This window comes from Homarus americanus, unplaced genomic scaffold (genome assembly GCF_018991925.1).
Source record: "Homarus americanus isolate GMGI-L3 unplaced genomic scaffold, GMGI_Hamer_2.0 scaffold39155, whole genome shotgun sequence".
Classification (NCBI taxonomy): domain Eukaryota; kingdom Metazoa; phylum Arthropoda; class Malacostraca; order Decapoda; family Nephropidae; genus Homarus; species Homarus americanus.
This window is the reverse complement of record NW_024737042.1, coordinates 9,008,494-9,024,412: the sequence shown is the minus strand read 5'-3', so window position 1 is coordinate 9,024,412 and position 15,919 is coordinate 9,008,494. Positions and strand designations below refer to the sequence as shown.

Genomic DNA, 15,919 nt, shown 5'->3' with positions numbered 1-15,919 from the left:
TTCGGAATATAATTTTGCAAAATTTCCAACTTTCCAGACAGTACAAAATGTATGAGGTGGAGAAGCTGGCATGGAAATGGGACCCATCGCCTGCATATGACTACCTCAACTTTATTCATATGGACAGTTTCCAGGAAATATTAGCATTTGGTGGAAGGTAAACTATACACAAAACATGCCTGGGACCTTATTTATTTCATAAAGTATTTGAAAAAGAATTCTCAGTTCATAAATTCAACTTATATGATTATACAAGTTCTTTTCTATTGATAGTTTAGTGTTTTTAATAGCTAGTGTGGTAAGTTAAAAATACAGTAGTACTGTACTGTACTTAGAATACATGTATTGTACATTACTGTATCTCAGAAAAGTATCTGTCCACACTATGTGAAATATTAGGAGACCACAGATGATATTTATTGGAGCATGCATATACTTTCTTACCTGTGCATAATTTAACATAAGGTAAGTACAGTTAGTTCTGCTATAACACGATAGTTGTGTTCTTGTAAAACATCGTGTTATAGAAATTCGCGTAATAGAAATAACAGGGCTTATGGAGAAAATAGGATTAGGTGCAGATTACTAATCGAAATCGAAAAAAATTAGTAGTTAGCCTAACACAAAGGGTAGCAGTTTAAATAAATGTTACATTCATATCTAATAATGAAATCATACAGTAAATGTAACACTTTACCTTGAAAAAATATGAATATAACTTGATGGGGGAGAAGGGTGATTTTGAGGTTAATAACATCGAGCTTCTCTTCAAGGGTTATAGCCTTTCTTTTACGATCATCACCGGGAATGCGATCACCAGAATGCTTCTTGGAGATATTCTTCTTTACCGTATTCACAGTTAATACCACAAAATTGGAGAAATAGTAAGCAAAAATCGCGTTACAGCAAACAAGCGTTCGCGTTATACAAATATCGTTCCTCTATTCATAAATTGCGTTCGAGCCAATTCATGTTGTCAAAACATGCGTTATAGCAGAACTCACTGTAATGTAATGTGTGCTTATTTCGGCATAATTAATATGATGTTCTGTTACCAAATGTAGAAGGATTATTATGCCATAGACACATGCATACCAACCCTCCCAGGACATCACGAGTTGCATGTAGCATTTCGGAAGTCATCGAACCTATCCTGACACATAATTTATCAGATACTGTACATGTATTTTATGTTCAGATTATGCCAAAATAATGTACAGCAAAACACAAGGTATACTCTTTCCAGCTTTCCTTGTAGATGTGTAGTTCTTCCTGTTATGTAAATTTATAATATTGATCACAGATGTACCCACCTATTGAGTTCTAGTCTACTTGTTTTCTCCATATCCCATTCTTCTCTTTTTGGTCAGTATACTGTACTGTATTAGGCAGCAGGCAGCTCCCAATCAGGGAGGTACTACCACCTGGGAAGATATTGGAAACTTAATGTGATGTGTAATGGTAGACCCTGCTGCCATATGGCATCACGAAAATTGTGACCAAGTCCCAGGTTGCTGATCTGACTTTCTGCCTCATTTACACGCAATTGCAGGGTCTCAATTGTTTCTCTTACTATTGACAACACAACATACATAAATATATTGTTTTTCACTTTTGATTTTTTTTTCATTTTTGTATTTCTTTATTATTATTATTATTATTATTATTATTATTGTTATTATTATTATTATTATTGTTATTATTATTATTAATAATAGTAGTATTTTATTATTATATTTTTAATTTTATAATTTTTATTATAAATTTTATTTACTATGAATAATTATTATTATTACTACTATTATTACTACATATTACATTTTCGCCTCCCAGGCCCCGATTTGGGTCGGTGACCTGTGCCCGTATGGGCTATTACCCGTTCAAAAAAAAATAAAATAAAAAATTTCCAGACTTTGCTATCTGTCTCATCATTTCTCAGTTTGTGGTGAGTCTACCCTCAATACAAACAGATCTAGGATGGATATACTACAGCTCCTCCCTGACTTACGATGGGGTTAGGGACCGACATCCAGGTCGTAAGTCGGAAATGCTTAAATACAGTAATACATAGAAAATCTAAAATGGGTGTCTCTTTTTCTTCTCAGCACCACAAAACACTCACTTTTAAGCTTGCCAGCCATTTTAAAGTGAATTACAAATGAAAATTTTGTCTGTGTACTGACTTTGGGACTCGAAAATACATAATTTGACCAAATTTTGGTACGACTGAGGCAAGGTCGTAAGTCAGGGAAGAGCTGTATATCCCATTTTGGTCCACTTATTTCTCATTACCCTTCCAGATAATATAAAAAGTGAGTATAAAAAGCCCAATCATGAAACTAAATACTCTATGTTATACAATGTAACAGCTGTACTGTACCTGAGCTGGTCAAAATTCATTAATGGAGAAATTTTGCTGAAAGCACTTCCATTGGGTTTATAGTATACATTTGCTCCCAGTCCCACCAGGAGTCTTACACTCTTCTTCTGTATACTGCATATTATTTATTTAAATACACCTGTACCTTATATACTGTCCTTTAAATGCCCAGGAGATGTGTTAACTAACAGAAGTTTTTAGGACCTGAAGGTTTTGACTTGATATTTGAGAGCTCACATAGCACAAAGGAAATCTGAAATTCATATAAGGAGTATATACCAGTGGCGAATCCTGACCTAAGATCTTGAGCATGCTCTCTATTTTTTAGAGCGGGGAGGGGGAGGGGGCTGCTGTACCTAGGTGGTTTAACGTTAAATACTATTTTGAGATACTATGACAATAAAAGCTTTCAAGTAGGCCTGTGCATGCCATGTATTATTAACTTAGCCTGCTACCTATTCTCTCATTTAAATTTAAAATAGCCAAAAAAGGCAAAGGAAAATTGCTTGAAAAAGTGAAATAAATTAAAAAACAATTTAATTGTATTTTAGTACAGTATATAAAAGTGTACAAAAGTCTTAGCTTTCTCCTTCTCCTTGGTTTCTTCTCCCCTTTTCTTTCCCTTTCAGGTTTTCACTTATAAACGAACTCCATCCTCCTATTTTTTTCAATAGATTTTTCAGTCACTTCATCATAAAATGTATGCTTCATTTTCAAGTGCCCAAGCAGTTTTTTCAGTTGACATCAACGCTAAGGATGACAGTCTTTCCTGCCCTTGTGTGCTTCTGCAATAGGTCTTGATCTTTTTTAAAGCAGAAAATGTCCTTTCTGCAGTTGCACTTGTAGCAGGTATAGTGACAATGAACTTCGCAAGTTTATACACTTCAGGCATTCCCAGATAGAGTTTAGTTTCATGCATGATTTTCATCAAATCGAAAACAGGCTTACCTTTGAACTCTGGGGAAACGTAAAGAACACTTAACTCATTTTTCAGCCTTTCAATATCAAAGAAAGATCCATACTGCTTCTCCAAACTTTTCCCTGCACTGTCAGGAAACTGCTTTACAATGTTTTTAAAAAAAGTTGCTGTTCAGCAAAGAAAAGAATTCGAGCTGTGTTACTGTCTGAAACCTATCTCTTAGTTGAACTAAAATGTTAGACAAGATTTCATTGAACAGACCTCTGCAGCCTGCTTCTTCTAACTGCTCACTTCTTCTGGGTCTTTTATTTGGGTTTTCATCATTTCTTCCTGGAACACTTTCCTGAAAAATCCTGTCGAAGTCGTCTTCACGAATTTTCTTAAATTTTTCCAATCAGCTCTTCAACCTTTTTTAAGCAGTAGGCAATGTCCATTCCTTTTGTTTGAAGAATGTAAAAAAGAACATCCGTGAAAGAAAACACCGAGGAAAAAACATTCAACTGGAAGCCAGTCTGGAATTTCTGGAGGAAAGACAAAAATCCTTGGCCCTTTAAAACACAGTGATCGTTCCACTCTGCAGATTGATCAAGTATGTGATGGAAAAATGAGGTCAATTGGTCATAATATTCTTTCACAGTGTTGACCAATCTAAAAGAAAAATTCCATCTTGTAGGCACTACTCTGGGTAGTTGTTTCTCAAAAAAAGCTTGAAGGGCAAATGTTCTCTTTGAATACTTTAAGAAAAATGCTGCTAGACATGAAAGTGTCAGAAAAAATTTCTACATTTTGTGATTTTTTTGCTGATTGCTGAAGCGTCAGATTTAGCAAATGGCTGTAACAGTGCACAAATATAGCACATGGGTGCAGTTCCTGTACCTTCTTAATTAAACCGTTTTGTTGACCAGCCATAACAGCAGCGCCGTCGTATGTCTGAGCAACAAGTTTTCCCCCACAGTTAAAGTCGCTCAGCAGATGTTTAACATGCTCCAGTAAGCCTGCTGACGAACAATCAGCACTCACGTCTGTAAAACGAAGAAATCTTTCTTGAACTTGACAGTTTTGGTCAACAAAACGAAAAACAGAAGAGCTGTGACTTATTGATTATATCACGTCTCATCCAAAATCTGTGACACAAAATCAGTTTTCTCAATATCTTCTTTTATTTGCTTCATGATTAAGTAGCTGATTGCAGCAATCAAATCATTTTGAATGGCGGAAGATGTACCTCGGAAAATAGTTGATTCTTTCAAATGAATTTCTAACCGGATCGTAATGGCTAATCAGTACAAGTAACTCTAAGTAATTCCATTTATTTATAGACATATCTGATTCGTTATGGCCTCGATGAGGAAGTTTTTGCTTTGCTAGAAAGCATACAGCATCAATCAGTCTTTTCAGGATTTCCCGATTTTTCTTAACTTTTTCATTGTGCATTTGGTCACTGACTCGTTGTTGTTCATGAAGCTGATGATCAATTATCGTTCTTCCGAAACTATTAAGTTGCAGAAAACAGTTTATGTGACTAAAAGATTTATCATGCCTAGAAATAGCCAATGACAAAGTATTCAAATTATCAAAACCAGTTTTTGACCATACAGGTACACTGTGATCAGTTGAAAAGAGCAAACACGGCCAGCAGAAGAGTTTGTTTAACTTATTTGAGTCAGTCAATCAATGCGTGCTTTCGCACTGCGTGATATTAAAATGCCTAACATATTCTTTGTTTTTATCTGTATGCTTCTTTGTACCGGTAAGTCCTGGAATTCGTGGACATGATCTACGTTTTCCTACGATTTCAATTTTCTCTGAAATGTTTCTTCTCGAAAACGGCTTTTCCAGCAGTTCCTTAACTAAACAAGTTTCCTCTTCTACCACAGTTTCCATCGCAAGTAGAATATTTATAACACTATAAGTCTATAACACTCGGGTAGCAGAAGCACCACAACACACACGAGCTGAAGAATGTAATCAACACGCACGACCCACACGGACTCGTGGATGGAGCAACACTGATGCTCCACGGCCTGGCGCATCATATCTGCCTTTCACCGTGGTATGACTGTGGCGTCAGCGAGCTGCACGCGCAGGCTTTCATCGAGGTGAAACAGCACCTACCAATGCGCTTGGGAGAGGAGCTAGCCCCGGCCTCTCTCCCTTACACAGTGCTGTTACTAAGCGCTAGGCTGCATTTTAGAGTATAAATGTAAATTTATTATTTAAGATGAATAAACAAACAAAAAGCTCTGAGCAGTGAGCATGAGCCGCATGCCTAGCATGCTCAGAGGATTCGCCACTGGTAAAACAGTATATAATATCATTATGTATTTTCAGAACTGACCAGGAATCAATGGTGGTTGTTAAGGGTAATCAACCTCTCCTGCAAAATAAGTATCACTGCTGGACGATCTACATAGAGCATATATGGAATGCTGAAGTGGTAAGTTACCTGTAATGCATGTAAAGTATAGTACTGTATTTTGATTAATAGATCAGACCAAATTTTACACACAGTTTTGTACACAGACATTTCTGATTTACAGTATACAAGTACTGTAGTCACACTCATATGTAAAGTATTATTTACTCATTGCAAAGCAGGAACATACTGTAAAAGTTTACCCTTGTTCATATGTCCATCCATCCAGGACATGTGCACCAGGAACTGTACCAGGATGTCAGTATATTGTGCATTTCAGATATACTGTGTGCTCAAGCCTCAATTTTGGGACCCTCTTAAGTTCTGTAAATCTCTTAGCAGAAAAAATGGGGAGGGGGGAGAGTCATACTGTATTTCCAAAAGTGACGACCTTCAAGAAAAAATCAAAAGAGCACTAGACAAAATTAGAGAATCATATGAAGTGAGAAAAAGAGAAAAGTATAGCATATACTCAAATATTGAGGTTTCCCTGCAAAATGAATGAAAAAAATCACTGGAATCACCTGATAGAGAAAAATTAAAAATGGAAGTGAAGTCATGATCAGTGCATTTGACAGTGATGATTGCCTGATGGAGTTGGGGTAGAGAATTACTGTACTCAACGTGTCTAGGGGTCAGAAGTTTTACTGTTGATGTCGTATATAATGCTTTATGCAGCCAAGTTTTGTTTTCATCGTTTGTTCCCTTAACAACATGTGGTGCATACATTATACTGTACAAAACTATAAACTACACTCTGTATTTATTTGACACTTGGATAATGTACTATCTATTATATCATTATCTTTTCCATAAGAGTATTTCACAGATTATTTGTAGGTATTTTCTGGTGTATCACAATGCTTATTTGAACAGTCTATGCATATATATATTTTGTTTTACCTTTAATTGGCAAATCATTCATTTCCAACACACAGTACTGTACTTGAATCATTATCTCTGTATATTCACAGATGGTGGGAGTAGCAACAGAAATTGCAGATTTTACTGAAAGCTGGAATCCCAAATGCCGAATAGGTTTAGATGAAAACTCCTGGGCTCTTTCCTGTGGAGGTGAGAACACCCTAAATATGGGTTCTTGATAATTTATTAACTTTTTTACCCTTCTTCGAACATGGTGGGGAGTAGAATCTTGGTGAAGCATTTCTTGTAATAACCAACATCTGAATACTATACAGTACTTACTTACTACAAGAATTCTTTATTTTAGGTTGGGGTAGCCGTATGTTTTTAAGCATAAATTGTATTAGGAACTAACTTAAATTAGTGGTTACTGTTTGAAAGATCATTATTCAAGCCCCATTGTAACATCTATTCTTCTGTCATCTTCATTAGTATAGTACACCTTCTTCAGCAGGAAGAAGGTGCCATGTAGTTTAGTGTTTTTGTGTTTGTATTTCCTTATGCAAAAGTTCTCTTGATTTTTTAAGTAGAGTATGGATGTTTAGGGTAGTTTATTTTTAAATTAATTATCGTAGATACATATTTTAACCAATTCATCTTATAAGTAAGTTTGTTTGTAAATTTAAGCAAATTTTCCCTCAGACTTCCATTCTCAAAGCTGACATATGTTCCTCTTAAAAAAATACAAAATCTTTGGAATGTCTTAAAATGCCACAAAATTAAAAAAAAAAATTATAATAACAATGTTTTAAGTATGCAGTGATAAGCCAATAATAAACATAATAGTAAGGGAAATACAGATACAGTATCCCTCATTTAGTGATTGGGATGCGTACCTGAAAAACTGATCGCTAAATGAAATTATCACTAAACTAGGAAAAAACGAGAAATAATATCAGTGGACCCTGGACCTGATTCTGAATACTGTCATCAAGAAGATTATCCCTAATCTCCATCCTACCTCAACTCAGGAGATAAACAGGTCATGTGACCTGATTCCTTTGTTCTATGTCTTTCTCTCTTGCTCTGTTCTGTTAGTTGACTGAAGAGGGTCCAAGTATACCAGCTCCAAGATTTTGTCTTTTGTTTCTCTAATGTGGGTTTTTACTTTATTTACCAGTGTAACCATTACACTTTTGGAATACAGTTCCTCCCCGACTTACGACGGGGTTAGGGACCCAAATCCAGGTCGTAAGTCGAAAATGCTTAAATAATACATAGAAAATCTAAAATGGGTGTCTATTTTTCTTCTCAGCACCACAAAACTCATATTTTTAAGCTTGCCAGCCATTTTAATGTGAATTACAAACAAAAATTTTGTCTGTGTACTGACGTTGGGACCCGAAAATACGTAATTTGACAAAATTTTAGTACGACTGAGGCGGGTCTTAAGTGCGGGTGGTCGTAAGTCGAGTTGGTCGTAAGTCTGGGAGGAGCTGTATATGTATTATCAGCTCATCTCACAATTTAAATGTTACATTTATTTATTGCTGTATTATTTACTTTATTATTACTCTAAAATACTGTACAGTGCAGGGTATTTTCTTTATTTCTAGGCCACATTACAGTATTGCAATGAAGCGCACTTGAAATACAGAATCCCCAGTTTTTCCGACTTTCATCCCGAATTTTTCCCAAATGAGTCGAAGATCACCATAGCCACAAATGCATCCAGTTCACACTTCTTTGTCTTATAGATCCCTCTTCTGGCCCTGTGGTTGACCATCAGATACTCCTTGTTGTTAGGACCTAATTCCCAAGCCTTATACAGTCTTCTTTTCTGCAGTATCACTGACCACTTCATTGTTCCACTACCATGTTACTGCAAGTCCGGCTGGGACCTTCCTTAACAGAACATTCTTTATTTTGGCCCAGCATCTCACTACACTACCGCTCACACAGTTACTAGCTGATTCCACTCTTCTAAAGTCAGCATAAAAGGCTTCTCTTACATTCTGTTCCTTCAATTTCCACTCTCTCCTCTTCAGAACAAACTGGTATATCTTTTCCTTTTCCCTGCACCTTTTAAGCAACATGTCACATAAAAGTAATCTGCAAGTAAAGTGATTTATGGAAAAAAGTAACATAGTAGGAATACAGTACATGGGTATTCAACATTTTCTCTGGAGACGTACACTCGCTGTTATCACCACGCACAACTGTGTGTGCTGGCCACATGTTAAGTGAAGAGACGGTTTACAACTCAGAATAGCTTACTAAGCAAGATGGGGCTGGTAGCAGCTGTGTGACCACCTGAGGGGTAGACTATCACCTTCTACTGCAGAGGCAACATCTTGATTCTCGTCAGTCAACATCTTCCTGCAGGACATTCTATTTGTTCTAGTTGGTCTAACCCTAGACCCGAAAACGTGAGTGTGATTGTGAACTGTTGAATCCTCTGAGAACTCTAAATAACTTTAATAAGTGTATTTATGTACTTTATATTGATCATATTATTCAATCTGTGTGTCCTGATGTATCAGCAGTTGTTACATGTGAGTTATATTTCACAGGTTATATGCTGTATATTGATTGTATTATTCAAACTGTGTGTCTTGTTGTATCAGCAGTTGTTATATGTGAAATGTATTCAATAGGTTTTGACCGAATTATACTCATCGCGTCAACGACAAGGGTCTCATTGTCCTGCACAACCACAATTGCTCCTATGAGCGATTACAGTCAAAGCGTGGGATAGGACCATCGTGGGAGCTGCTGAGGATCACGTCATCGTATGGAGCGGTAGGAAGAGGAGCTGTGTCAGAAAAGAAAGTTGTGACAGCTAAGTAACGGTGTGTAAGTAAGGGCGCCGCAGTAGTGTTTGTGACATCAGTTGTGCAATGAGTCCCTACATTGATTATGTGGTCATGCTAGTGTGACACTCAAGATGAGAACACACTCTTGCCGCAATACGTGAAACGTACTGGATACCTAAGTGCCACAAATTACTCGACCGCACAATACGGACGTGTGTGACTTGTCGGAGGAGCAACTGGAGGTCTACCCATCAACACCAAGCCGACCTGCCAGAAGATTGAGTGCGCCCAGGAGGTCGGCCGTTCACCTACACTGGAATTGATTGCTTCGGCCCTTTTGTAGTTAAACAAGGCCGAGCCCGGGCGATGAGATGGGGATGCTTGTTCACCTGTCTGACCACCAGAGCCATATACCTAGAAGTCCTCACCTCACTGGACACCGACTCGTTCGTCAACGCCCTGACAAGATTTACCTCCCGCAGGGGACTTCCCAAGCGTATTCGGTCTGACAGGGGAACCAACATGATTGGAGCTAGCCGAAAGCTACGAGAGGTGGTGAGCAGCTGGAACAACAGTGACAAGGTCAGGAATGCCCTCCTACAGAAACAGATAGAATGGCAGTTCAATCCCTGACAGCTTCTCATATGGGCAGGGTGTGGGAGCGACAAGTCTGCAATGTAAGGAAGGTCTTCCAGGGAATGGTGTGCACCCAGACACTAGACGATGAACAACTCAACACTTTGTTCTGCGCCGTAGAAGAGATCATCAATGGAAGGCCCATCACCCCAGTGTCTGACGATTCAAAGGATCTAGAAGCGCTAATGCTGCTTCACATACTACGGATGAACCCCTACCGACGAAGATAGAAGCGTGCCCAATTCATCGCGGACCAATTTTGGAAGAGGTGGGTAAGGAATATCTCCTAACACTACATCGGTGACAAAAATTCTTCAAAACTCGGTGCAATCTCCACACTGGGGATATCGTGATCATCTCTGGACAACCCCTCCCCAGGAGTCAGTGGATGCTAGGGAGAGTACTGGAGGCTCTACCAAGCAAAGATGGCCTGGTGCGAAGTGTTAAAGTGAAGACAAAGGACTCAGTGTTAATATGCTCAGCGACGAGACTCTGCCTGTTGAAGAGAGTGAATCTAATGGTAGGCTGTGGTTTTGAGCGAAGCCCAACAGGGGGAGTGTTATCGCCCCGCACAGCTGTGCGTGCCAGCCACATGTTAAGTGAAGAGACTGTTTACAACTCAGAATAGCTTACTAAGCAAGACGGAGCTGGTAGCAGCTGTGTGACCACCTGAGGGATAGACTATCGCCTTCTACTGTAAAGGCAACATCTTCCTGCAGGACATTATATTTGTTCTAGTTGGTCTAACCCTAGACCCGAAAACGTGAGTGTGATTGTGAATTGATGAATCCTCTGAGAACTCTAAATAACTTTAATAAGTGTATTAATGTACTGTATATTGATCATATTATTCAAACTGTGTGTCTTGATGTATCAGCAGTTGTTATATGTGAAATGTATTCAACAGGTTTTGACCGAATTATACTCATCGCGTCAACAACAAGGGTCTTATTGTCCAGCAGAACCACAATTGCTCCGATGAGCGATTACACTCGCCAACAAAAGTCTTGTTGCTTCTACCTCTTACTGAACCCAGAGATTGAGAGACTTGTGAAGTCTCTGAATCTCTAGGCTCATTAAGAGGCAGGTGAGGCGACAGGACTTTTGTTGGCGAGTGTACTGTACTTAAATAAAAGAAAAGGTCTTAAAATTGTAGAAAATCAATATTAAATATAAAAAAATATACAGTCATGCGCCGGTTAACGTCCGATCGCATATACGTCCGTGCTCCCCCCCCCCCTCCCCCCCAAAAAACGTGATGCCTGCTGGACCACCACTCCACAACCCCCTGACAGAGACACGATGATCCTCCCCATACTGGTCAGGTATTATGTGTTAAAGGAATATGCTTCCTTACTTAGGCTTTTTTTTAAGCATTTGCCTACAGGTGAAATGTTAACCTACATCTATTGAAGATAAAATCTTTCACCTACAAATTGACAATAACACATTTGCTGCAATCAGACATATCTAGTTGCCTCAACAATTGCAACCCCAGTTGCAATTGGGGTTGCAATTTCAAATTCTGTGGCATAACTAAAAATAGTAAAGTTTCTGGTGCACTCTAAGATTAAGAGAGAAAACGGAGGACTCAGGCGTTCTGATGTGAAAGAAAACGGACTCGTATGACGGGTGACCAAATTAAAAAAGCATAGCTACATGTTTTGTGGACTACAGTATTAAGCGTACCCTTTTCATCACTTTGTACTAAACCTAGCCATGCCTATGTGTGTTTATGATATTTACCTTAACATTATATATGTATTTAGTGGGTCTAAATGGTCGTAAAATGGGAAACTTGGGGTTGGGTTTTGGGTGCTTGAACCAATTAGAATAAATCCCATAGATTCTGTACTTTCGTTATCGGCGGGGTCCCAATTAGGCGCGATTACCAAGGGATGACTGTACTGTATATACTTGTGACACTGGCCAGTTGCTTCTGGTGTTATGGTACGACGCACCACCAGCTGTTGAGTATCACGGTACACGTGTTTTTCTAATCGTTTTCTGTTAAAAAACTGTTACATCACAATTATATTTTACCTAAACTGCGCCTGAATGAATATATTCTCAGAAATAAATAGTAGTTTTGCTGAAACGTGATGTATTTCAATGTAAAATAAGATAAAATACAGGACGAAAACAAAAGACTTTATCTAACCTTCCGATGTTCAAGAGATGTTACTCGTTTTTTTAATAGTTTTCGGTTAAAGTACTGTTATATTATAATGATATTCTATTCATACTGTGCTTGATATAATACATTCACGGAAATATAATATTTTTGCTGAAATGACGTATGTATTACAGTGGAAAGTGGGATAAAACCATGACGAAAACAATCGACTTGCTTTCTTTCGTTATTCAAAAGATGTTACCGTAATCGTTTTTCGAATGGTTTTCAGTTAAAAAAAACTTTTGTATTACAATAATATTTCCTCCTAATTGACTTGAATAAATACCTCAATGGAAATATACAATATTTTTGCTGAAACTACCCGCGTTTCAGTGTAAAGTGTCGTAATAATGGTAAACAATTTGCCTTCGGCGCTCGGTGTTTCAGGCACGGCGAGCCTCAGTTTATAGGACGTAGAGTGTTATTAGTGAAGGTTTTGCTGTTCCATTACCCTCAAAAACTTGGGTTGACCTATAAACGAGGCATATCATAAATTAATGATTTCTTGGTCAAAAAATCAGGGTTGACCTATAAACGAGGTAAAATTATAGACAAGTATATATGGGAATGAAGAATCAGTGGAGAAAATTAGAGCTTTTGTTGCAGCCAGCTTGCTTAATGGTACTGTACAAAGAAGAATAGTTTTCAGGAAGGATCAAGAATGAAAAAGATGAAAGCCATATTGATTGTTTGGATTAAGGACGAAATTAAGGGGGCCTCTTTTCAAGTCTTTAAATTGAGAGAAGGTGCTTTTTGTGTAAGAGTACAACCACTTCCTGCAGAGAGAAATCATCCTGTATTCATTCAAGGCCTTTTCAAGACAGCCTGCCCATGTGAACTGCTCATCACATGGCTTGCACCAGGTTGCTCAACCATTGCAGTTCCATGGATACAGCAAGTTTGCACAGGCATACAAAGTCCAAGAATTCCATGGCAAGCCAGACTAGGTTAACGATGGAACACATCCTGAGTTAAACTGTCAGAGTGCCATGCTTACCATGGAGAAACTGTGGGACCTTTCTAATATCACTGCAGTTATGTACTTGTTACATGGCCCCTCCATCATTGTAGATTGTTAGTTCTTATTGCAACTGTTCCTTCACTAGTGTCTTCCCATGCTTGTATTTACTGTTTTATTTTTCAAATATCATGTCCATATCACTTGAATGTTTATTCCTACATTACCAGGAACTGCCTTCATTGTTGGGAAATTTCCTTGTGGCTTCCTAGTTTCTCACTGGCTATATATATTGCCATTTTAATTAAAAAAAAAATCCATTAAAGTTTGGTTGTACTTTACACCAGATTATTTGTTCTGGAGCAGATTTCATTTGCATTCATGTTTTTGTTTTCTGTTCAGGATCATTGTGCCACAATAACGTTGCCATTGTCCATGAAGATTATCGCCTCTTTCCAAAAAACTTTGTGACAGTCCACCTTGATCTCATCCAGGGAACACTTATGTTTGCTCTCAACAACAAAATCATTGGTATGTACTGTATTCGGTTTAGTGTTAGACAATGTAGCAGTTTTGAATTTTCAAACTCCTGGATTTTTTTATGGAAAGCAGTACCCGTATATGCATAGATATGTGCACTTTGAAATGTCATCATTCTCCTGCATATTTATTGAAAATTGTCAATGGTATTTAGATGATAAAATTAACTTTTTTTTTTTTTTTATAGATACTGTACTATGGAATTTTATTTTATATTCCAGGATTTCAGTATACAAATCTATCACGTGATACCAGTTTTTATCCTGTGGTGGGTGTGGCTCGACAGTGTGCACTGAGGCTTGTATCTGCGCATGTATCTGAGCCTTCACTTCAGTTACTATCTCTTGTGTCCTATATCATTGGTCGTTGCAAAGTTCGATCTGTCCACTCAGGAAGAACTATGGCCAAAAAACCTAAGGATTCTTCTTTACAGTGGTGTGGCATGGTGCCTATGGATTTGTAAGTATTATGTAAATAACTTTTTAAGCATTAGCTACATAAAAACAAATGGTGTCAATCAAAGGTGCTATAAAAAGGACTCAGTGTCAATATTTATTTGTTCTGTGCACTCATCTGGAGAAGAAAATTTAGATTTGTAATCAAATCTCATTTCACAGGGTCTTTTCTTGTGTATCAAATCAAGAGTCTACCCTACAGGAATATTAGATATAAATATTGCTTCTGATTATAACCAACCATGAAATATATTATTGTTGTGTGAATAGGGAACAAGAGCATAACACTGATTTTCATGTATGCTATAAATGTAAATTCCTGTATCTCATCCAGGTCACAGCTTCCACCTGGACTAATGAAAGACTGTACATTGCGCTACCCTTGGTTTTCTGAAGATCACAGGAAAACACCTTATACTCGCATTCAATCACAGCAGAGACAACATAGAAATAAATTCCAAGTGCCAAAAGTTATTCGACTTGCAAACCCTTTTGAAAAATCAAAGTTAGTGGTATCTCCCAGACGTGTTACTAGAAATCGCAAGTGCCATTGTGACAATAGTAATCCAGACAGAATTTGCTCCCATGAAAAAGTTCTCAGATTTTTCAGAAAGAGGGATATATGTTATTTAAGTAGCAGCGATGATGAAATATTTCCTCAAATCTCTAAGAAGAAAAGGAAGAGACTAAGGAGATGACACCTGAGCTGTATACTGGAGTTTATTTGCTCCTTTTTGTAATTTCCAACTATGTATGTTGCTTATAAGATTTTCAATTTACAGTATTTTTCAACGGGTACAGTCAAAGAAAAAAGTTGCATTATACTCAACATGCCTCATGTTCTGAAACCCATGATGATGAATTTTGGTAAGGTTCCCCAATCAGTCTTGAACCTCGAAGTTTTGCTGTCACTTTACCCAAATTCTTTGTTGTGGGTTTTGGAACATAACACTAGGGGGGTGTAACACAACTCTTTTGTTTTTGTTTAACCATTTTATATTTTTCCCATTTTTATAAACTGATAAAGGTTTAAGGTGTCATTGATGAAAGATAATAAGGATATTTTACTTTTCTTCCATTCAATTGTAATTCCTGCACATGAAATTTCACTTCTTATAGGAAAAAGGAGTAATGTCCCTGGGCCTTCAAGACTTATCACTTTCCCCCCAAAAATTTAACTTTATGAAAAAATAAACACTGAATTGGTAGATGAGCATTATTGAACTTCACATATTACTGTACTGTACCATACATATTAAACTCAATTCCATGAATAGCAATCATACAGTAAGTCTTCTATTTATTATAATTTCCTACAGCCTTGTCAACATGTTAGGTAACATAATTTTATTTAAAGAAAACAGTGTACAGATATGCGAACTGCTTTGGGCAGCGTTTATACAGTAGGTACAACTTGCGTGTCGTTTCACCACAACTGCTACTGCTAGCCTCACTCCGTCACCGTAACTCAACACGTATCATTCTGCCACATACCCTAGCATTACTGCATTACTTTTGACATTAACCCCATATTGGTTAAGACCCAGTTGTTTCTTTCACATTTATTCTGAGTTTTTCCTTTCACATTTATTCTGAGTTTTTCCTTGTTAAACTGTAGTATTTCTTGGTTTTGGTTTGAACTATGTGAAGCATTAAGAGAAATTATATTTATTAAGTTCAAACAAATCAAGGTTTTACTGTACAAGTACTACCCTATGTAATCTTAGTTTGTACTGAGAAGCAACATAAAATTCTTAGA

General features: G+C 37.5%; 1 protein-coding gene across 4 annotated transcripts in view; it reads left to right on the top strand.

The window, feature by feature from the left end:
- LOC121872673 overlaps nt 1-15,919 on the top strand; it is a 23,429-nt gene extending 7,510 nt beyond the window's left edge. For 2 of the 4 annotated variants that reach the window (XM_042375644.1, XM_042375643.1), the window contains exons 2-7: nt 38-157; nt 5,631-5,736; nt 6,690-6,789; nt 13,568-13,696; nt 13,927-14,164; nt 14,495-15,919. In XM_042375644.1, the coding sequence (XP_042231578.1) occupies nt 48-157; nt 5,631-5,736; nt 6,690-6,789; nt 13,568-13,696; nt 13,927-14,164; nt 14,495-14,858 (1,047 nt within the window). In that variant the 5' untranslated portion in view covers nt 38-47 and the 3' untranslated portion in view covers nt 14,859-15,919. The remainder of the gene's footprint in view (nt 1-37; nt 158-5,630; nt 5,737-6,689; nt 6,790-13,567; nt 13,697-13,926; nt 14,165-14,494) is intronic. The other 2 variants (XM_042375645.1, XM_042375646.1) reach the window with 2 other exon arrangements.